The sequence below is a fragment of the Dermochelys coriacea genome, chromosome 7 (assembly GCF_009764565.3).
Source record: "Dermochelys coriacea isolate rDerCor1 chromosome 7, rDerCor1.pri.v4, whole genome shotgun sequence".
In the NCBI taxonomy this organism is placed as follows: domain Eukaryota; kingdom Metazoa; phylum Chordata; order Testudines; family Dermochelyidae; genus Dermochelys; species Dermochelys coriacea.
The window spans coordinates 33,630,147-33,653,256 of NC_050074.1; the positions used below are offsets into that span (position 1 = coordinate 33,630,147).

General features: G+C 42.5%; 2 protein-coding genes across 17 annotated transcripts in view; one reads left to right on the top strand and one right to left on the bottom strand.

Moving 5' to 3' along the window:
• The window catches only part of LOC119858569 (RNA-binding protein 14-like), a 36,367-nt gene extending 13,322 nt beyond the window's left edge, over positions 1-23,045 (top strand). For 5 of the 7 annotated variants that reach the window (XM_038409500.2, XM_038409495.2, XM_043518672.1 and 2 more), the window contains one exon: positions 238-3,495. In XM_038409500.2, the coding sequence (XP_038265428.1) occupies positions 238-287 (50 nt within the window). In that variant the 3' untranslated portion in view covers positions 288-3,495. Of the gene's footprint in view, positions 1-237; positions 3,496-11,828 lie in introns of those variants that run through there. The other 2 variants (XM_043518674.1, XM_043518676.1) reach the window with 1 other exon arrangement.
• The window catches only part of LOC119858510 (RNA-binding protein 4B), an 85,428-nt gene that overhangs the window by 55,150 nt on the left and 7,168 nt on the right, over positions 1-23,110 (bottom strand). For 2 of the 10 annotated variants that reach the window (XM_043518682.1, XM_043518679.1), the window contains 2 exons: positions 15,610-15,662; positions 15,046-15,482 (listed from right to left, as the gene is read on the bottom strand). The exons of 2 other annotated variants lie outside the window; for them this stretch is intronic. In XM_043518682.1, coding sequence (XP_043374617.1) covers positions 15,471-15,482; positions 15,610-15,662 — 65 coding nt within the window. In that variant the 3' untranslated portion in view covers positions 15,046-15,470. Of the gene's footprint in view, positions 1-15,045; positions 19,960-21,607; positions 21,718-23,110 lie in introns of those variants that run through there. 6 more of the 10 variants (XM_038409281.2, XM_038409277.2, XM_038409278.2 and 3 more) reach the window with 4 other exon arrangements.

Sequence of the window (23,110 nt, forward strand, 5' to 3'; positions counted from 1 at the left end):
GGATGTAAAAGATAGCTAAGGAACTGTTCTGAAAAGAACTAATTAACCCACAAGTTCCTCTGGTTTGCCTTAGTGAGATGTGTACTAATAGTGTTGCTCTGCGGGTATTGTTTTCACTGGAGAGATTCTGATCTCTCATGAGGGTCTCCCCAATATATATTGCTTAACCAGAGCGCTGTTAGGCCATTATCGCAGACCCTTTTGTTTTATTCATTAAATGTCTCTTTTCTTGACCAGGTACAGTTCCGACCGCCGTTTATCTGACCTCTCAGATTACCGTCGTTTAGCAGACTCGCCACTTGTGTACCGTCATTCGCCGACAAAGTCCCCGCTGGATTATCGCCGTCTTCCAGAAGCGCATTCCGACTATGCCCGTTATTCGGGTGCCTATGGCGATTATATGCATACTGCTCGGCTACATTCTAATTACCAGCGCCGCCTGTAGGTGGGGTTGGGGTTCCTGTTCCAGATGGGGGCAGTGTCATTGATTACATGTTCCCCACTGGGACACGCTTTCTTAGCATAAAGCCAATCTGCGTCTTTACTAGGCTGGCTTCCTCATTCAGTTCTCTGCAGATTCTGAGTTACTAAATTTCCTTCCCTCTCATGCTATCTCAGGTGTCATTACAGCCTGTCATTTTGGCTCTGTTCCTTCATGTCACTTGATTAAAGAATTATTTGAGGCGATAGTATGAGGCGTCTCTGAGACATGCTACTACATCCAACACAAATAGCATTCTCCTGGTCTTTACTTTGGGGGATTTTATTTTCAGCTGCCTTTTTTGTTGCGTTTTTAGAATGATCTGAATTTATGATCTCAAGAAGAACCTGTGCTGCAACCCCAGGAATGATGTAAACGACTGCTGCACATTGTGTCTTTGAAAGTCGAAGACTCGAGTTCCTTCATGCTCCAGTAGGGCTAAGAATGCCATAGCATATCTGGAATCAGTTTTTGTTTGCAACTCCTGATGCTAATGTCTCCATTAGTAAGACATAAGTTGCTCATGCAGGATTCCTAATAAATGCAATTCACAATGACTGTTGCTCAGTATTGTTTTTATAACCCGAGCAATTGCTTTCTCTGAATGGAAGAGCAAATGCTCTTTTATGTAATGTGAAAATCCTTTTTCTTTTTACACCGGTGTTAAGTTTGCAGTAGGTGTGATGTTCAAATCTATACATCTGAAATGAGTTAGTTTTTGTATTGACTGTAAATAAAATGCAGGCTATTTACAGTTTAGAAAGTTGTCTGGTGTATTTTTTCTTCCAGTTTAATTGGTTTCAGGAGTAATGTCCCATGTTCTTTAATTCTCTTCCTTTCATCCTAAAGGTAAATCAAAGGACTTTAATGAGTGCATATATACAGTATCACTGCAAGGCAGCCAGCTCTAGGGAAGAAGAAATGTGGTAGCCAGCTGGTGCACAACAGTAGAGAGCTGGAGTATTGGCCAAGAGAAAGCCAGATCTCTGTTCTTAAGATGGGCTGTAAGATTTGTTGTTGCATCATAGGTGTGCCCCTTAACAGACATGTCAGAGGTCTCTGAGAGCTTATAGTTTTAAACAGAAAATGTGCTTGGGAGAAGAGCAGTGGGTGACTTCGTTTCTTAAAGTGGGTCAACACCTCATCTTAATTCTCATTCCAAAGTACCTCTCCCCAGGACACTGCCTGGTACCAGGTTCATCTACCTCTGCAGCGTGGAGCTCTCCATCAGCTCTTCTGGGCATTTAAACCTGCAATTTGAAGGTATTCAGTGTTCGCCATCTACACGATGCCAGAATTGAACTTCCAGTCCCTGCCCTGAATTTGTTACAGCATAAATTGATAAAGGACAGGTGTAGAGAAGGAAAGGACAAAGGCTAAAGAAATGTCTTGTCTTGAGAGAATGATCTGAATTTAAGTAGGGCAGAGTAGCTAGGAAGAAGCAAGTGGCCTAGGCATGTAAGGGCAGACTAAAGGAATGATTTCTGAAGAACTGAAAACACTGGGGACAGGAAAAGGATGTCTCTCTACATGCAAACTAATGTGGAATCACAGAGGTGAGGTTAGCAAGGGGGGGGGAGAGGTGAGCTGTGAGTGCAAGGATCAAGAAAGAGACCCACCTTCAAGTGGATTGGGGTGGGAGTGGATTTGATGCACGTTAGAAAAGATGATCAGACGAGAATGATTGTGGCTTTCTGGACTTTAGGGGGATGTTACATCTGCAAGGATTAAGGATGTTCAAAATCCCAACTTGCTTCCTGGACTCTTCCCGATGTTCCATCTGGCTGCAGCTACAACATGACACTGATAGCAGCTGCTGGGGTTAGAATCTGCTTGCTCCCTCTTGATGGCAACATCAGTGGGTTGGTTTTTTTTTAATTAGTAGTAATAATGCTGCTGCTCTTCCTAGAAGCTCTTTGAGGTGGAGTGATTTTGATGGGCATCTTTGTCACAGGCCAGCCAAAGTGATGACTCATTAATTTCCTTCTTTAGGATGTGAGGCATTTTAATCCTTGCTCTATATTGTGTTCTCTATGGGTGAGGGCTTCTTTCCCGCTACAGGTGTCTCCTGGATGGTAATGAATAATTCACCTTTGTATTTACGCAGTCCCCAGTCCTAAACCAAGAGGACTGATGATGTGACTCCTCATCAAGCTTCCTTTGTGTAGTCCATGAGCTGTAGCCACCTCACCAGACTGAGATTCTCTCTCCAAATTGACAAATGCAGGAGCTACCTCAACTTTTTTCTGAAGATATATATTTTTGTACATTTCAGTCATTTATATCTGATTTTGAAATTGATGTGGTATGCAATTGCCTTCTCTATTGGGTTGTTCAGATTTTGCTTCACTAACTACACATCTTTAGACTTGCCACTGAACCTGTTTAACTTCTTAAAATGCACTTAAGAATAAATGCAGACAGGTAAATGATTAAACTTGAGTAGGAAAACAGTTTCAGTTGGAAAACTTAGATTATGGTTCAGTGATTTTGTATCCAGAAAACTCTGTGAAATTCTGTAGTTAGTGGAATTGATGAAAATATAGCTGTGGGTCTGAACTTTTTGCAGGGTGTTTTTTTTAAAAGGTAAATTTTGAACATTCTCTGCCCCATCTCAAATATCCAGTCCCTAGTACTCTTTCTGTCCCATAGCTGTTCTTGAAAGTCTGGGTTAGACATGGAAATTTAAGTTAAACATGTTACAGATTAGAAGTATATTTTTAATTTAGCTGTCACTCATGCATGTAGAAAATGGTGTTACAATTAGGTGGTTATACCTCTGTTCTGAATCTAGCTCAACTTGTGTTTAAATGCTTTTTTTTGTCATCAAGCCAAAAATCTTTCTCAACAGTTTTATAAACACTTACTACATGAGAGTAAGTAGCTTTGTACTGATTGTAACTGATTTTTGTGTTTTTATGTAACTAGTAACACATGGTTGACTTTTGAACTTATATGCCAAAGTTTGAGGGTTTTTTCTTTGCTGGTGTGTTTATTAAAATGTCTAGAATGTTTTCTTTGTATTCTATCTGTTTGCCTTTGAATTGTGAAATACAGTAGAAGCTCATTAATTTTTAAAGGAAATTATCCTGTCTTCTAATCCTAAATTTTTGTGGGGGTGGGGGGTTAAATTTTAGATCTGCTTAAATGAATAAGGGGGGAAAACTGGCAAGAGGCTGGATGTGAAAATAAGGTGACAAATTCAAAACTGGAGTGTGGTAAAAAACAATATTTTTTCCACAGTTAGACTGTGAAACTCCAGCTATGTCTACACTTAAAATGGTACAACAGCACAGCTGTGCCACTGTAGCGCCTCAATGTAGACACTCACTACAGCAATGGGAGGTAATCTGGTGCTGTAGTTAATCCACCTCCCCTGAGAGGTGGTAGCTAGATCAACAGAAGAATTCGTCCTTTGACCTAGAGCTGTCTACACTGGGTGTTAGGTTGGCATAGCTACATCTCTAAGGGACACTGGATTTTTTTTCACACCTCTGAGAGATGTAGCTATGCCAGTGTTAAGTTTTCAGCATAGACCAGCCCTAATTGTCCCAAGCAAGAGTTTGAGGCTTTAAAAAGGGATTTGACACTTATGGCAATAATACCCATTTTAAAAATGCAATTAAAAACATTTGAGGGATGCAAGCTAACCCACTTCAATTGGAACATAAACCAATCTTTAAACATTAGGACTCAGGAGGAAACTCCTCCAGGGGAAGCTTCCTCTTATCTCTAAGGGCTTGTCTACACTTAAAATGCTGCAGCTGCACTGCTGTGGCAAAGATACTATCTATGCCGATGGGAGAGCTTCTCCCATCATTGTAGTTTTATCGACAGGAGAAGCCCTCCCATCAACATAGTGCTATCTACACTGGGAGTTAGGTCCGTGTGGATTTTCCATGCCCCTGAGTGACACAGTTATTCCAGGATAAATTGTTTGTGTAGACAAAGACTGAGAGGTCTGGACTACAGATTGAAACAAGGCAGTTCATGTTGACCTAACTATGGAAGTGTTGACACTTAAATTTTGCACCAGCTGACATAACTGCCATGCAATGCCAACTTCGTGAGCAGCATGAGAGTCAAGGTCAATGTAGTTAAGTTGACACGGTGTCAGTGTAGATACTGCATTGCTTATGTCGACGGTTACTAGCTTTCAGGAGCTGTCCCACAATGCCCCACACTGACAGTACAATCAATACAAGCACTTCTGGTGAAGATGAACACCACCACCATAACGAGCATAGTGTAGACACGCACAAGCAATATAATTACTGTGGCGGCTGTGTGCCAATGTAAATTAGGTTGACTTAATTATGTAGCATAATCATGGCCCAAGTCTGCTTTTGGTTTGCCGAGAGCAGCTAGTGCTATCCAAAGAGCTTGTAAGAGAGCAAGCTTCACAGAAGAAGATTAGGGAAGCAAAATAAACATATGAAATTAAAACTGATCGTGTGTAACTAACTGGCAATGCTACATGTTGGTTGTATTGAAAATGATACACCTTAAAGAGACTTTTTCACAAAGTGGTGAGTTCTGGGCTAATATCTCACAGCTCAAAGGAATCTCAAGTATCCTTGCTATATAGCTTTCCCTTTGTCACTGGTTGAGGGTAATTGTCCTTTTACCCTTAACCCCCAAGAAGATAGGACCCATACCTTTCTCTGGATCTGCTCATTACTGTCTTAAGTAACTCCCTCTCCTCGAGAGCTAAGCTCATCATAACTGGAATAGACGAAACACATTGCTAACCTAGTACCATGAACTCTGCCTGACATGGCTCTGTGAAGACCTGAGCTGAGAAGTGTATTTTGAGTCCATGGTTTCAGAAAGCCTCGTACATTTGCACATCTTGCAGTAAGAGACCAAAGATTTTCCATTAAATGAAGGTAAGAATGCACACTAGATAGTATTTATCAAGTACACACAAAAGTAACTTCTTAGCAACTAGCTTTGACAATACAAAGGTTTGTTACTCTCTGTGCTGGCCTTGGCCGTATATCAACACTAGCCTGCTACTGCATTTTCATAGTTCTTCCCAGCCTGTGGACCAATAGAAACTACCTTATAAAAATGTTGTCATTGCACCCTATGTATGAATTTTAATTCCATCAGCATCCTTTTAGATGGTCTCCAAAGGGAAAGAATGTACTTCTGAACAGGTTTCAGAGTAGCAGCCGTGTTAGTCTGTATTCGCAAAAAGAAAAGGAGTACTTGTGGCACCTTAGAGACTAACAAATTTATTAGAGCATAAGCTTTCGTGAGCTACAGCTCACTTCATCGGATGAACTTTTTTCCACCAAATGCATCCGATGAAGTGAGCTGTAGCTCACGAAAGCTTATGCTCTAATAAATTTGTTAGTCTCTAAGGTGCCACAAGTACTCCTTTTCTTTTTACTTCTGAACAGAAACTTACTGGTGGAATTTTTTACAAATTGTCTAGGAAATTACTAGAAAAGTACTAGGGTCTTGATTACTCGTTGGAATGTGACCCTTTTGTGCAGAAATGTCTCTTGTACTTTATGTACACCTTATTCTGTTTGAATATAGGATGCATTTTCTGTAAAAGATTAAACTCTTCCTTTAAATCTCCTCTTCCAGTGAGATTTGTGGAGCTAATATAGATGAGTATGTAACCAATTTGAAAGTTTTAACAATACTTGATTCAGCATTTACAAAAGCTGATACACCTGATAACCAAATCTATGTGTGCTTCCAGGGGCCAGTAGTTGTGTATTTATAGTAGATGTATTAATGACACACTACAGCAAGTGCTGTGACTGAAAGAAGTAATGCTGCAATGTAATTCTAAACCACTACCAGGCTGGCACTTTTTCATTATTCTGCAATGATGCAAAGGTAGTTTCTTACATTCAAGGAGAGGAAAGAAGAAAAACAGGTTGTCAGTTTTTCAACTAGAGAAGGAAAGTTCTATGCTGCTGTATGCCATGGAATACTGCCATGCAGGATCAAAGGCAACCACCCTCTGCCAAAAATCACTACTGTCTCTCCACCTGAGCTGAAGGATATAACTCTTAAGTGACTGAATTAAAATATTTAAAAAAAATAACTATTTTTCCACTATAATTATCCTGCCTGAAGACAGTATATGGTGTAGAATTCAGTTCGGTCTTCATGGAAATCCAGCTAGAATGAAGTTAAGGAAAATAGTTTTAAGAACACTCCATGCACTAAGTACACCTAAGAACGGCTATACTGGGTCAAACCATAGGGCTTAGTATCCTGTTTTCCAACAGTGATTGCCAATGCCAGGTGCTTTAGAAGGAATGAACAGAACAGGTAACCGTCAAGTGATCCATCGCCTGTTGCCCATTCCCAGCTTCTGGCAAACAGAGGCTAGGGACACCATCCCTGCCCATCCTGGTTAATAGCCATTGATGGACTTCCTCCATGAGCTTAGTTAATTCTTTTTTGAATCCTGTGATGGTCTTGGCCTTCACAACATCCTCTGGCAAAGAATTCCACAGGTTACCTGTGTGTTGTGTGAAGAAATACTTCTTTTTGTTTGTTTTAAACCTGCTGCCTATTAATTTCATTTGGTGACCCCTAGTTCTTGTGTTATAAGGAGTAAATAACACTTCCTTACTTTCTCTACACCAGTCATGATTTTAGAGACCTCAATTATATGGCCCTTTAGTCGTCTCTTTTCCAAGCTGAAAAGTCCCAGTCATTAATCTCTCACCATACAGAAGCTGTTCCATACCCTAATCATTTTTGTTGCCCTTTTCTGTACTTTTTCCAATTCCAATATATCTTTTTTTGAGATGAGGCAACTGGGTCTGCATGCAGTATTCAAGATGTAGGCATACCACAGATTTATATAACGGTAATATTTTCTGGCATCTTATATATTCCTTTCCTAATGATTCCCAACATTCTTGTTAGTTTTTTGACTGCCCCGTCACAGCGAATGGAGGTTTTCAGAGAACTATCCACAATGACTCTATGATCTCTTTCTTGAGTGGTTAATGCTAATTTAGACTACATCATTTTATACTCCAAGAAGTAATACAAGTACCTAGCACTCCTTCCTCACTAAGCACAAACCAAAACCTGGCTTACTGCCAGTTGAGTTGTCATAGATATGCCACAAACGATTAACAAATGGAACTACATGTGCAACTCCAAATTTTACCCTATTTAGCATTGGGCCAATTAGCATTAAACTGCCTGCTACTAGCTGCTACCTTTATGCTAATATTGTGCCAATTAAGCAGCAGGCACTTCCACTCACTACCATTAGGCTAAATCTGTTCCAATAAAGCAGAGTTAATACTTCATAAGTACACAAGAAAAATCAGAAAGTAACAATGATCAGTCAGGCTACCCAGCTTGGGTCCAGCTGAGGGAGCAAAACAGTTACCCTTCAGGAAACAGGAAGGCAATAGAACATAAATGGTGGCAGGCAATGTGCAAGAATGAAATTAGGACTATGAATTTGAACAAATAACTAAAGGGTGTTTTTGTTGTTTAAGACAATTAATGAAAGCCAAACCTGGAAACCTGTGGGGATTTAGGAATGAAGTGGCTGAGCTGCTAGGAAAAATGTATAATGCAGTGGTGGCCAAACTTGCTGACCCTTCGAGCCACGTACGACAATCTTCGTAAGTTCAAGAACTGGAGCGGGAGGCACCTGCTGGGGCTTAGGGCTTCAGCTCCACTCCTGCTGAAGCCCTAAGACCCCCCACTTCCCGCTGGGCAGAAGCCCCTATCCCACCACCCTGCTGCAAGGCAGAGGTCCCAAGCTCCTCTCCCCTCCCCCTGAAGTCTGGTAGATGAAGAATGGGGGGGTCTCTGTGAGCTTCACTTTAACTGTAAAAGAGCAATATGGGTCTTGTGAGCCAGTTTGGCCAACCCTGGTATAATGCTTTATTAAAATCAGTTTTTGGATTGGAGAATATTAAATAGTGTACCTATGTTTGAAAAAAAGACTCTAGGCATGATCTAGGGAATTACCAGTCAGTCAGTCTAATTTCCGTCTGGTAAATTAGTTGAAAGGATAACTTACTAAAAGACCTATATCATATTAAGATAGATTCCAACCAACAGAGCTTCTCCAAAGAAAAATTGTCTCACTCAGCTATAAAAATTATTTGAATGTGTCAATAAGACCGTCATTGAAAGAGAAGTGGGTGATATACTTTGTTTTCAAAAGGCTGTTGACAAAGGCCCTCCGAAGAGGCTAATAAAGAAACCAGTGATGATGTGAGATGTGAAGTACCCTCCTGAATCAAAAACTGGCTTAGAGTAGAAATTAATGGTAGTATGGCCAGAAGTTGACAGTGTTATGATCTGAGGTTCTGTATTAAGATGGGTGGTGGTAATATATTTATAAATGATTGGGAAAAGGAAGCGAGCAGCCAAGTGGCAAAATTTACATATGCCACAATATTTTTAGGTCAGTAAAGACCAGAGAAGACTCTGAGAAACTGCAGAGGGCCCTAACTATGCTAAGAGAGAGGGTAATCTGATGCAAAGTAATGCATGTTAGGAGGGAATTCTTTAAACTACTTATATACCTTACTGGATTGTAAATTAACTGTATCCACTCTAGGGAAAGCCCAGGGCATCATTGTGGACACTGAAAACCACTGGTGAATGAACAGCAGCAGTCAAATAAGCAAACAAAATGTAGGATGCTTAAGGAATGTGACAGAACATATTCTATTGCCATTATAAATGGGTCATCCTCATCTGGACTACAGGATGGTATTGGTTCTCATCTCATCTCCAGAGAGAGAACAGAATTAGAGGGGATTCAGAGACAGGGAAGGAGACTGATTAAGATACTGGGAAAAATACATATGAAGAGAGACTGAAAAGATTGAGACTGTTTAGTGAGACATGATAAAATTATACAAATAAATGACTGGCATAGAAAAGAGATCAGAAACTTCTATTTTACTAACCCAAGGACAAGAAGACAAAATTGAAAGGTGGCAAATTCAAAGCTGATAAAAGGAAATAATTTTTCACACAAACACTCTGCACCCATTAGCCAGTGGAACTCATTGCTACAGGACAGTGCTGCTGAGAGCAGAGTTCAGTAAGAGACTTGATGTTTACATGGGCTGATGCTCTCATCCTTTCAGCTATGGAGATCTATGTATCAGGAAGGTGTGTCAGCATATCCTTCGAAGCTGGAAAGCATGCCCAAGTGGGTCAGCAGATAGAGCGCAGCATGCAGGACCCAGGTTGAGTGGGTAGACGGACAGATGTGTTGGGTGCACCCTAAACCCTCAGGGTGTGTCACATGACTTGCCCCCAAACACTCGCTCCACTCTGGTGGGTGAGGAGTGACACAGAAGCAAAACCCCCCCTCTCCCTGAGAGGTGTGAAGAGTATAGTAGGTGGATGGGGCAATGGGACTGCTTTTGGCAAAGATAACTGTCCAGACTCTCAAAGTGACTTGAGGTGCAGGGGGAGACTGGGATATTAGGATAGCATATACAGACTCCATTCCCACCTCTACCTCTTGGCTGGGGCTTGGTGGCACACAACAACAGAGACAGACCCAGGCTGAGAGAGCAAATTTTAGTGTACGCGCAACATGCCTCAGGTGGCATGTGACTGGGATTCATCACCAAATTTGGTCTGCTGGTTGGATCATTAACTGGGCCAGGTACTGATGGGAAGTGCAATGTGAACACTAATCCATGCCCCTCGGAAAGCACTGATGTAACTGCCCACCTGAATATTTCTCAAAAAGAAAAGGAGTACTTGTGGCACCTTAGAGACTAACAAATTTATTTGAGCATAAGCTTTCGTGAGCTACAGCTCACTTCATCGGATGCATTACGATGAAGTGAGCTGTAGCTCACGAAAGCTTATGCTCAAATAAATTTGTTAGTCTCTAAGGTGCCACAAGTACTCCTTTTCTTTTTGCGCATACAGACTAACACGGCTGCTACTCTGAAACCTGAATATTTCTGTTGGTCTTGCAGTTTGGCTTCACCAGAGCCAAATGCTCCAGCCTGCCTGCACACTTTTAGATGGCAGAGGGAGCTTGACATACATGGGCTTAGACTGCTTTTCACAGCTCCAAACCTGGGACACAGCTATCTTTCCCCATTCAGCACAGAATCCCCCCTGCACCACTAACTCAGATTCCCCCCCTCCTCAGTGCACCTATATGGCCCATTTAGCACAGAGAGCGTTCCATCACCAGGTGAAATTGCAACTTCCCAGTGAACTCTGATTTCTCATGCCAATAGCAAGAGCATTAGGGTTATAACCCCATTCCCAAAGCAGGCCTTGGATTGAAAACCTGTTTCTGAAAAAGGAGGGAAATGGTGGGTTCCTGAGAGAGAACTTTTCACCCTGCAAACCGCTAGTGGGAAGATGAGAGTTCAACAGTCCCTCTGTTATCACTGGTATTCCTTGGAGGGGATGAATACGTAGTTTAACCTCAATACTCCTCAGTATTGAGTTTCCCTCCACCATACAAGTCCGCTCAGTGGCCCCTCCACATACTCTAAACCTCCCACCACTGTGGTGGTTCAACCCAAGGGGAAGTTAATTACAAGCCCCACCAGCTGCACAGGAAGCAATGAGGACTGTAAGGGCCATGGTCCGATTGGCTGCCTATAACATTGGAGTGATTATTTAAAGCCCGATCCTTTGGGGGAAAGGAGAGCATGTAGACGTGGCATGCACTTCAGTCATTTACACCAGTGCAAAGTCCTAGCACATCACAGCAGCAGCAGTGTACCCCGCTGACACTGGTGTCAGAGACCACACAAGCCCCCCTCTTTCTCCAAAGAGTGGATGGTAGGAATCCAGCTGCCCTTATGTTGTATTCAATTGAGAAAGGCAGATTTTCACATCAACTCTGGCTGCTTATTTTTTGTGTCTAAATGGGAGCCGAGTGCTTTAGGAAAAAAAACCTGCCTGCCAGTCACTATCAAACACCTTAAAATCTGCCTCCCAGCATTTAAACACATTAAGAAAAGGAGATCCAAGCAAGGGGAAGATGGTGCATCTTTTGCGAGACAGCTGCCTGGTGGGAATGAAGGCATATTTAGGACTGAGAGAAGCCTGCTGTGGATTTTAAATGTCTGTTTGGATAACATTTAACAGAATAAGTAGAACTATGTATGTGTAAGAAATTGTAAAATAATAGTGTTTAGTGTTGCACATGTATAAGAAATTGCAGAATAATGTTTGTAACAACAAGAAAAGATTAAGTAACCAAAAAACTAGAAAAGATCAGTTTGAATGAACACTAAACTTGTATGACAGGGGAAGGGAGTTAACATGGAAATGAGAGCCTACCACAGATAGATGTATAAGAAAAAATAAAAACTTATTTATGTTTGTGTAATAGAGGGAAGTTGAAACTGTATTATCCACTGCTAAAGGCAGACCGAGATCAACCTGATGATCTTCCCACTTGTAACTGATCATTACCTGCTGAGTGTTTTGCCTTAATAAAGATTTTAGCTCCATCTGCTGAGAAAGTGAATCTTAATCCACCACCACCCATTTTAGCAATCATGAGAGGGCATCAACACTTGAGATAAAAACAGCCCTTCTGTTGGCTCAAAACAAACAGACTATGCACAAGAAACCACAAACTGCCCTGTCTTGCCTGCAAAGGGTTAGAAATGAGCTTACATCAAGTCTGCTCCTTTGTCAGCCATGCAGATTTTCAATGGGCATATCTGCTTTGGGTACAAGCTTCTGCCAAAACAGGCAGAGGAAGAATGGATCACACTGAGGGTTCATTTACTCCAGTTTCTTGTCTCCCAAGAGCAGCCAACACCAGATAGTTCAGGGAAAGGAAATCTGCAGCAGGCAGTGATGGGATAACTGCCTCTCCTTGTAGTTAGAAGTTGGCTTGTGCCCTCATTGCTTCCAAAACACCTGCTTATTTTTAATGTCTCTTCTAACTCTGATTATTCTCATTAACTATGCAAGTGTCTAATATCCTGCAGAGCTTATGGCCTCTATGATGTCATGTGGCAATGAGTTACATAGGCTAGTTCTACATCATCTGGTGGCTTGCAAGAAGTGAACTGTGGTGGAATTCAGTCCCCCATCACTTAAATCTGCAAACAGAAATTGGACGTATCTTTTTAAAGCTATGCTTTAGCTCAACCCTAAGCAATAGGGCTTGATGTAGAAATAACTGGGGGGTGGGGTTCTCTGGATTGTGAAATGCCGGTCAAACTAGATGATCAGAGTGGCCACCTCTAGTTTGAACTCTCATGACTTGAGCAGGTGCCTGCATGAACAAAACCAATACAATTGTCACTCACTTGTCAGTCTCTTAGCCCAAAGGCTGACTAGTATTTAGAGTACTCTGAATGCAGTAATGATGGACTCCCCCCCAACCCCCCACTCCAGCTATTTGACAGTAACCAACAGCTGTAACTCATGTTGCTGCTGCCTACAGTGTAGTTGTAGGGATACAAGTAAGACTTCAATCTCAAGATGCCCATGTAGCCACCATGAACAAATTCAATTGGAAAAAAAAGATGTTTCACAGGGAGGAGGAGGGCTATTGTCTACCAAGCAACCTTGTACCCCAAGGTGTGTGTTTTCTGTAAGGGGGAGTCTTTCTTGAAAGCAAGCAGCATTATTAATAAAAACACATTGCAAGAGCAGCTAGAGGCTAACCAGCTCAGTCTGACCATGCTAGGCACTGTGCAAACAATTGCATATTGTAGGAGCCTAGAGACCCCAGCATAGTAAGCACTGTATAAACACACAGCGAAAAGAGAGGCCCTGCAGCAAAGGACCTCTAAAGAGACATGGCAAACAGAAGGTGGCATGATAAGCAACAGTCACAGCATCACATGTGCAGAATGTTGAGCTTTTGGTAGATTGTATGATAGAGGAGAGTTTTAAGGAAGGGCTGTGTAAGATGACATAGGTGTTGAATGTTTACAGAAAATGCCCAAAGAGCTTAGGTCCACACATCAACAGTATTTGAGGATCCACACCTTATTTTTGTTGCCCTAATGTAGCCAGAAAGGCAGTGATCACCAGCTGCATAAGGTGGCAGTTTTCGGGATGTGTTAGTTGGAGGATAAGGAGATGGCTTTCCAGATTTGGATAGGGAGCTTTTCCCTACAGGAAAAAGGCAGCATAGGACAATGCACAAAGGTGGTGGTGGTGAGAGAGGGTATTTAAAACACAAGAGAGTGGAGGAGTGTAGAAAATGGCCTCAGCTGATCAGATGAGACCTGTGGAGGCTTCTTACACTATTTCTGTTTTCCTACTCATTTATTCACTAGACTAGATTAGGTAGCTAGATTTGAGGATATCAGGGATCTTGAGACAGGGGCGGCAGCAGCAGGAAACCCCACCCCCAGGAAGAGAACCAACTACAATGGCCCACTAAGCAGGCTACAAGGAAGCAAGATTTAATAGCAGGATGGCTATGAGACAGCTTTGGATAAGTTCAAAAAGCTAACAAAGTACAAGGGGAGCAGTGGTTGGGAATATCAGTGCCATGGAAAAAAAAACCCTCCTCATTCTAAGCCTACACCAGCTCAACCGCTGTTTCGTCACTGAGCAGATAAGGCCCTTGTATGTCACCTTGAGACTGCTGAAGTTAATAGGCAAGGTTAATAGGCAAACACGGAGAAGGCAACTGCTGTGAGTGTACCTCCATGTACTCCTCTGGGAATGCACATCAGAAGCATTTCTTGTATCCACACTTTTTGTGCAGGATCTCAGTCAGGTATTTTACCAAGCTCAGGAGCTTTTCCTCTTTTGCAACTAAATCATAAACTGCCACTAGCCACCTCCTCACACACTACAGATCTGATTAGAGAATCGTGGTAGTAAGACAGTCAGAGTAGACTAAAACTAGATGGAAATAGATTTGTTCAGGCACCTCCAACTCTGAACTTGGCTCATGTCCTTCAAGTTTATCAAGAGAGACATACAGCTGCTCTCTTCAGAGGGATTTGAGAAGAGCTGAGCTGACAGCAGCAGGGTTGCTGCTGCAGAGATCTACTTACCTCCTTATCTCTTTTTCAAGCTGCAACTTTTTCACAAGAGGAAACTGCTGAGAAGCAGTGACATGAGCCTGTGACTCTTTCCCCATGCAGCATGGACCCTATATACCCTGAAGAGGGAGTTCCACATCAAAGTAGCATGAATAAGGCTGTAAGTCCTGCAATAGCTGACCACTGAGAAATTCCTGCCTACTGTAGCCTCTCAAAGGGTATAGCTTAGACCTAGACAATGCTCAGAGGTGAACTAGAAAGGACTAGTGCATAATGCAATGGCTGAGGACTCTGGGGACCTGAGTTCAATTGCCAATTCAGCTACCATTTTTTCCTAGTGTTACTGAGTCCCTGCTCCTGCCCCTTGTCTTGTCTATTTAGACTGTAATCTTTGTAATAGCTATACGTATTTACAGTGCATACCAGAATGGGACCCCCACTCTCCTTTGAAGTTCCAGGCACTACTATAAATAGTGGCTTAAGTACTCTGTCTTGAACTGTTTCATTCCATAAAATCACTCTCACAAGCTTAGACCAGGCACCATGCATGGTTCTGGTTTACACAAGACACAAGTATACTCATCTGTTATAAGTGTTTATTTTGCTGGAAAAAGAGAGGTGGTCAAACGATGCTAAACTTCAGAGAGAAGGAGAGTTACAGGTTATATTCCAAAAATAATGTGGGGGCAGGAGAGACGACTCCAGAGTGCAGGCTAGAACTAAGGGGAGCAGGCTTTGCAATACTACGTTGATATAATATTTCATACCTAATTAAGACTGGTTATTCACCTTTAAAAACAAACATACTATTAAATAGGCAAGCTACAAACTGAACTGCAAGAGGAAGACAGTAATCCCAAGCACGTCTCCAAAAAAGAGTAAACTGGCATTGCAACTACTCTAGCTCAAAAGCTGGGCTTAGATTGGGTAAAGGGTACTAACGTCCCAAAGAGCAGCAGAGAATAATGGCTCTAGGGTCATAGGAAAATAAAAGGCCAAAAAATTATTCAAAGCAATTTCTGAAAAATAAAAAAGAAAAAGGAAGTTACTTTTCACTACACTTTGACGAGAGACAAATGTCCATTAAGAGTAAATGCATTAGCCGTGATCAGTATGCTTTGAAGCCCAGCACAGTTTGACACGTACGATATAGATTTCACGTGCAACAGGAACCCGACGTCCAGCCGCACATATCCTACCTGAAAGATAAAAAGCACAATTCATTCAAAGGCCTGAAGACAGATTTCTGCCCTCAAATACACTCAGGCCACCTTGAGTCTCCTGTACAAAGAAGAGGCGCATTTCCTAGAGAAGAAGTCAACCTATTTGTTCCTGAAAGCCACAAAAGTCAACATGAGAAATCCTTAATGGTTATGAAATTAATGAGGTTCCTGTTTCCAAGCTCTGTTTTAATTGGGTCCAAAACCAAAGACATAAAATTGAGCTTCATGTTTACTCCTTGGTCTTGGCTGTGGTTTGGTCAAACAAGTCCAGGCTTTTGCTTTTACCACGAAGAGCTGCTCGTTTACAGAATTCATTGCATTTATAGAGAAAACCACTTCATGTGTAATTATACTCCATTTATTTCCTGTTAGAGACAACTGTATGTAAACTGAGCTCCAAACACTGAAAAAAACTAAGATTATATTTGTACGGGAATGGGTCCTTAATGACCAACGTCTGAGTTTTGAAAAAAATACTCCAGAGCATGTGCAGGCAGCCCTCCCACACTGGAGTCCATTTCAAGTTCTTTCAGTTAAAAGATTAAGTTTCTAGTCTTTAGACAGCCTTCCTAATCTGACCATACAGCACATCTGAGTCCACAGGCAGATCTAGTGCTTCTGCTGATGCTCATCATTTTGCCAAGCAGCAAAACTACACTGATTCTGTTCATTGCTGCTGTTTAGAACTCCTTAGGCAGAGCTAGGAAGCCAACAACCAAGTCAGTTTCACTTTATAGCTGCTTGGCAAAGCAAACACCACCAGCAGGGGCTGGAGCAGCAGAATCCTCATCCTGGCCCTTCCCTTCCAACAGCCAGCTGGTGTGGGAAGAAGAGAAAGCTCCTTTTTCCTGTAGTTAGAGGGCAATGACGCTCCAAGCCAACTGGACCTCTAATAGCCAGAGCTATTACCGAAGACCAAATGATCACATGGGGCCCAGGATGGACATCCTGATTAAAATCCCTGTGCCCACCCCCACTACTGGGGTGACAAGAGGTGCACAGAGGGCTTCCATCAGTACATTGACCTGGTCCTTTACAACAGGCCCGCTCCACCAGACCTAATTCTAGGTTGCAGGGAAGGTTTTTCCAAGGACAAAGTAGTTCTGCTTCTTAGAATGTGCCTAAACAGAAAGTTTTAGAGAAGGCATCTGCTGTGCTGTAGCTATTGGTATGACTGGGCCAATTAAAGAATCACTGTAGTTTAATACAGTTAAGTGTAGCATTCAAGTTATGGCATTAACAAAACCCTATTCAAATATCTTCTCTGAAATGCAGTAGCATCAAGACCTCCAGCCCATTTAGAAGCTCATCTTCTTGCCATTGATCTAAGTTTCCAGAACATGGACTAAAAATAGCTCCCAGGGTTGAGGATGTTCTTGCTCACAATTCAAAGACAGCTTGAATTAAACAAGAGAAAGAATTAAGAAATCAGATAACTCAGTCTCCAGAAGATTTTGAGTGAAGTCTTCAAAAGCACCAAAATGATACAGGAACCCAAGTCAACAGGGGTTAGGCACTTTTGAAGATTTTGCCTTTTGGCCTTTAAACAATGACCAAGAAATTTAGGTTTAAAAACCCCGTTTACTTTACACAAGGTTTCTTTTAATAAAGTTTAAAGTGCCTGAGGACCCTGCTTACTTGCAGAAACTGCTTCCTGAACACAGACTCAGCAGCTGACTTTAGGGTTTAAGGGTAAAATGTTCCAAAGTGCCTAAGTGATTTAGAAGCCTAAATCCCAGCAGACATGGTGTCTTCTATTCAGCTTGGTGTCTTCTTGCACTGAAACTGAAACCTATTACAAGATTCATTGCAACCCTACATGAACCCGACAGCTTTTGAGAGAGGATGCAGAATGGCCATACTCAGTGGGGGAATCAGTAGATAACTCCCCAGTGCACTGCATCAAAAGCAACCCCTGGAAATGCACTGTCTGTGCCTCTTCTGCTGTCATCAAATAAGTCATTGAAGAACAATATGCTACTACCTGGGCTAAACTCAGCTCAGAGTACAATGCTGTTATTTGAGTCAGAAACTTCTGATCTCTCTCAGTACTTTTACCATTGAATCCTGGCCACGTGCAACAGGAGCCCTGGCAGATTCCCAGGTCCTTCCCACGAGGGGTGGTGCAGTGACAAGGCAAGAACCTTTATGCAAGGTGAGCTGAGTGAAGAATCCAACCCTGTAAAATGAAGTCCCTCCCATGACAACAGACTGGGAGCAAATTGGACACACCAACTACACCAGGCGTGCAAGAGGGGGCTCAGATTTAAGATGAGAATTCTAATCCTCCATCAAATCCTCTGGCCCCTCCTAAATCACCTAGTATCACCATGCCACAAGCTTCCAACTGTTTAAACTGAGGCAAGTTAAAGCAGTTGTGGGTGAATGCTCCTGGTCCTTGGGAGCAGGCATTATGGTAAACAGGATGCTCAATGGCAGGAATGAACGAGACAGTGACCATTGTCTTCAATGTAAGACATTCTCCTGACTCTCAGGCAATTTATAAGCTCCAAATATTTTGTGAACAGTATTTGTGGTAGTTCAGACAAGTAAGACACTGTCCCTGCCCTCAAGGCCTTAACTCCCTGACTCATCTCTGCTCCTGAAGTCCCAAGAGGAGCAGACTGTGTGCCAGTAACTTCTTTCATCTTTGACTCATTTGGCACGTGCCCTCCCACTTCCTAAATTAGACTACTACAGCTCCCTCTCTGTGGGGGCTCCCACAAGGCCATTGGGAAGCTTCATTTACTGCAGAAGAGACTGATCAGAGGAAACTATACCCACGCTCCACACAATAGTTGTAAGTTGTTTCACCTGGAGATTTGTGCTTACTGCAATTTACAATGCCCTAGATATTCTGGGTCCTAAATAGCTCCCCACAACATCATGTCCCAGAGCATGAGTTTGAAGGATCACCACTGCAAAGGGGGGGGAGGGAAGAGCTCTCAACAATCCTCTAATCATAAGTCTGAAATTGGCTATTCTTAGAGTATAGTGACAACTGTAATCATGCTCTGGCCTTTAACTGCAGGAATTTGAATCCCCTTGATAATTAATCCCCTGGCTGTATCCCCATAATTCCATTTCTGGACTTATTAATGTAGCTGTATAGTAGCAGCATGGGTAATATAAAACATGGTCTATTTGGGGGAAATGTTCCAAGCCCTACATGTACATCTGTTTCAGTTATATGCACAATGCACTAGATACTGTGGTGACAGATACATCAGAAAAACATGCAGTATTTCTAGACTTGTCTCAGTTTAGATTTCGTTTTTACATCCTGGCTTTGGAAAGTGTCTACTTCCAAGTAAGAGGCCTGATGCATTATTAATGTAAAGTCCTAACAAGGGTCAAAGCTTTGCCAAATACCTGACAAGTGAAATTCAGAGTTTAATAGGTGTAAGGCACTTTTTGCTACCATCCAGTGATACAGGGTCAAATGTGCCCCTGTAGCACCATGTATATTAAGTACTTAACCTAGGAAGAGGATGCCCAGGTCCTCAAAGTATCTGGACAAAAACCTATGAACTAGACCGGAAAGTGCTCTCACCTCCGACTCAAAACGCAGAGTACCGCGCCCTGTCCGCATACGACTCCCGCCCGAACCGCTGAACGTCGTAGAGGGAGGCCCGAGCGACCGACGAGACTGGAGACAGCTGACAACGTTCATAACCGTACGCCTCTCCGACGGTGGTGGCCGCGGTTGCCGTGCGACGCAGGGGGCTTCTATCCCGGGTGTAATAGGTGGAGGATGCGGCTGCTGCAGCAGCAGTTGCAGCTGCAGCGACTGCCGCTGCTGCTGCTCCCGGGGTTGGCAGCAGCGCTCTATCGTAAGGGTCTAGGGTAGTAGTGAGGCGATTGGCCATGGCTGTGGTGGCGGCCATGGCTGTGGTGGCGGCCATGGCTGTGGTTTGTACTTGGGAGTATTGCGCGTACTGCGAATACTGGGCCATTGTTTGCTCTGCATAGGCGTCGTATGCAGATGCCGTAGCATAGGGCCTCACCCGGTATCTTTTGTAGTAGTCGACCATTGCTCCATACCCATCATCGTAATACATGGTCTCCCCATAGCCCGCGGGGTAGGGAGTGCGCACCGCTCCATACTGCTCATTATAGGTTTCGGTAAAGTCAGGCACTTGCCCCGTGCGATCTACCGGACACTCTTTAGACCAGTGCCCTTCTTTCCCGCACCGATAGCAGCCGCTCTTGTCTCCCATCCCAGGCGCAGTCCTGAGCCGACTGGTGGACAACTGCACGTGCATCCGCTTGCCTTTAAGAAACAGACGCAAGAATGGTTGCTATAATAAACTGATGCCACATGGAAAACCACAAGATTTGTAACAAAACAAAGCATATTAGATCTTGACCTAAAATGTATCAAGACAAGCAGACCGATTCACCCCCTCAGTACATCTAACCAGATAGCTACAACTATTGAGCATTCTGCCCATAAGTCAAACCAACAACTTTACCCGTCAGCTTTTACGGGATACTGGTTCCTCACTGTCTACTAAGATTTACCTACATGAAGTGGTGCAGAGCCCCAAGAACAGACAGAACTCCCAAGATCTCCAGTGATTGTATCTGACTTGGAATGGTTATTGATGCAACTCTGTAAGGAAACATCCTGACAAATCCCAAGATGATTTTTCAGAAGGTATCCATATAATGATTGTCAGAGCAGACCAGGAACACCACAACATGAACTACCATACTTAGCAAGAGGGTTCAAGTTCAAGAAAGTTACATACATTGGTAGCCCATGTACAATTCAAAATGGTCTATAATCTCTGGCTTCTACTTCCAGGCCTGGTGAAGGCTGGGCATTAGCAGAGATGTACAATAAGCTCATACCACAGCAATCTTATCGCAGGCGATTTGCAGAGAAGCTAAACAAAAAGGAGCCACATGCCGACCATCCAGGCCACAGGGGAGACCAGGAGATGTTAACTGGCAGAAAGGGCACTGTTACTCCTAGCAATGTCCAAAGAGATCTTTAGCCCCCTTTTTAAAACACAAAGCCTGCAGCACCCGATGGGAAAAAGTAGCAGGATGTATACAGAAGTCATTGGCTCTGTGGACAAAGCATTGCAGAACTATTGCATGTGCTTGTGGTTTTCCATTGCTTATGGTCAGGTTTGTGGAAAAACATTTTCCTCTGACACCGAAGTCAGTGGGAGCTGCTCTGAATGTCAGGCCACTTATTTAGATGCCTTTATAGCAATCTTGATATGCAAGTTTAGACTGTCAAGTTTAAAAGCACTAACCAAACTGTCAGGCAATCTTGCCGTGCAAGTTAGCTATAAGCCTTTGGATCATTAACAGTTTTGTAAGAGCAATTTGCTCTTCCACCTCAAATGAAAAAAGCTACACACACACACAAAATTTCTCACACTGCAAGCACTTTGGCTGCATGTTTAGTCTGTGAACCTAACCTAGAACTGTTTTCAGTATCAGTGAGTCCCGCAGAACTCAGTGCTAGATTTTTCTTTGGCAGTTTTCTTTGCCAAGATGTCTCAGGTGATTGCATACAGCAAGTGAGCTTCTCCTTGCAGAGGAGGCAATCTATTCTATTTAGATTCTTTACCATGCACCTTAGAACAGCAAGAATGCTGTAACTGCATGCTAGATGTAGATGATGTACTACAAAGAAAGTGGATTTGCCAGTTAGCCCAAAGCAAAGGAGCATTTCAGACCAGAAACTGTCTACTTGTCACTCAAAGTTTTGACTGTAGGACAAGAGACTGAATGTAGACACTACAAAAGGAGTTCTTGGTGTGAAACAGCCAATACTTCAAGGAGCATAATGTAGGAATCCTTGTGGCTTTGGTATTAAGTTCAGATTTAAGTACAGCACTTTTGCCAGCTAAACTGAAAAATATTTAATTGTTTGAATTACTGAGTTACTTGCTACTTTCAGTGAATTAAAGCTATTTATTGATCACCATTCTTGTGCTTTGCAATGTACAAAAGCAGAGGTGAGAAGATCCCTCCAACCAGGTGACACTGAAGGAGCTTCTGCACAAAGCTGGAAGAGAAAAAAGCATTGTAACCATAACATGCGACATCTCCGACTTAGCATCCGGCCCTCAGCAGCATTCAGAGAGTCAGAGCCCAGATTATATTCTACATCAAGACACCATTTCAGTTAGATGTTACAGAACATAAATCACAACAGAATCCAGTAATCCTTTAGCCAGAAAGTCCATAAAACAGTCCCAATTTAACAGCACAAGTTGATGGGTGACCTCTTGCCAACTTGACTTACCTTAAATTACAGAGATATAGCCAGTGTTTATGGTAGCAAAGCAACTTACCACTATGGGACTTACCTGACAGAGGAGGACACCAGGCATTCGCCCTCTACTGTGCTTCACATCAAGTGATTGAGACTGATACTAAACAGGTAGCAAAGTGCTGTAGACTCAGGGCTGGAAAACTATTTATACAATACTTGACTATAGCAAGCTACCCATGTCACTTCTGAAAATAGGTCTTAAGAGGTTAAGTGACTTGGGCATTTTTGAAAATGTTACCCCTAGTGGTACTTGTGTTTTCAGAAGTAATAAAGTAACTTCATCTTTTATATATTCTAGATTTCCCACACACACTAAGGTGTAGTATATAATATTGGCAGCTCTGAAAACTGAAGTCACTTATCTATAAAACAGGTCTGGCACTATCAGTGCCCACACAATGTGCCAGCACCCCCACCCAGCCAACATGTATCAATCCTGACCTGGAAGGCCACTTTGAAGAGAGGCGGGTTCATCCTCTAGGGCCAGTTCAATCTTTGGACTTTTCAATAAAGCACCTGAATGCAGTGTTTATGAGAAGTGCACACTTGTTCAACAGGAAATGGGCTGGGACCCACCAGCTTATTTCATGGGAATAATGGAAGTGCGATGAGTAGGTTTGGAAGAATTTGATTTTTAATCAGAAAACATCTATTTCACTGTACACAAGTGGTTCTCAAACTTTTATACTGGTCACCCCCTTTCACATAGCAAGTCCCCTTATAAATTAAAAGAACACTTTTTTATATATTTAACACCATTATAAATGCTGGAGGCAAAGTGGGGTTTGGGGTGGAGGATGGCAGCTCACGACCCCCCATGTAATAACCTTGTGACTCTGTGAGGGGTCCCAACCCCCAGTTTGAGAACACCTGCTGTACATATACTAACCAGTGGAAAAAATATTTCCATTGATAATTAAAATTTACAGATAGGAAACATAAGAAAAGTGTTGCTTGAGAACTTAAAGAGTTTGATTGAAGGATATTTACTTCGTATAATTTGACATGTGATGTTGACAGTTTGTGTTTTAACTGTTATAAATCTTTAATGTTTTGAATATCAATGTCTACTGTCATTAAATAACTATTGTCTGATCCTCCCTCCCCCAATTTCACACAACTG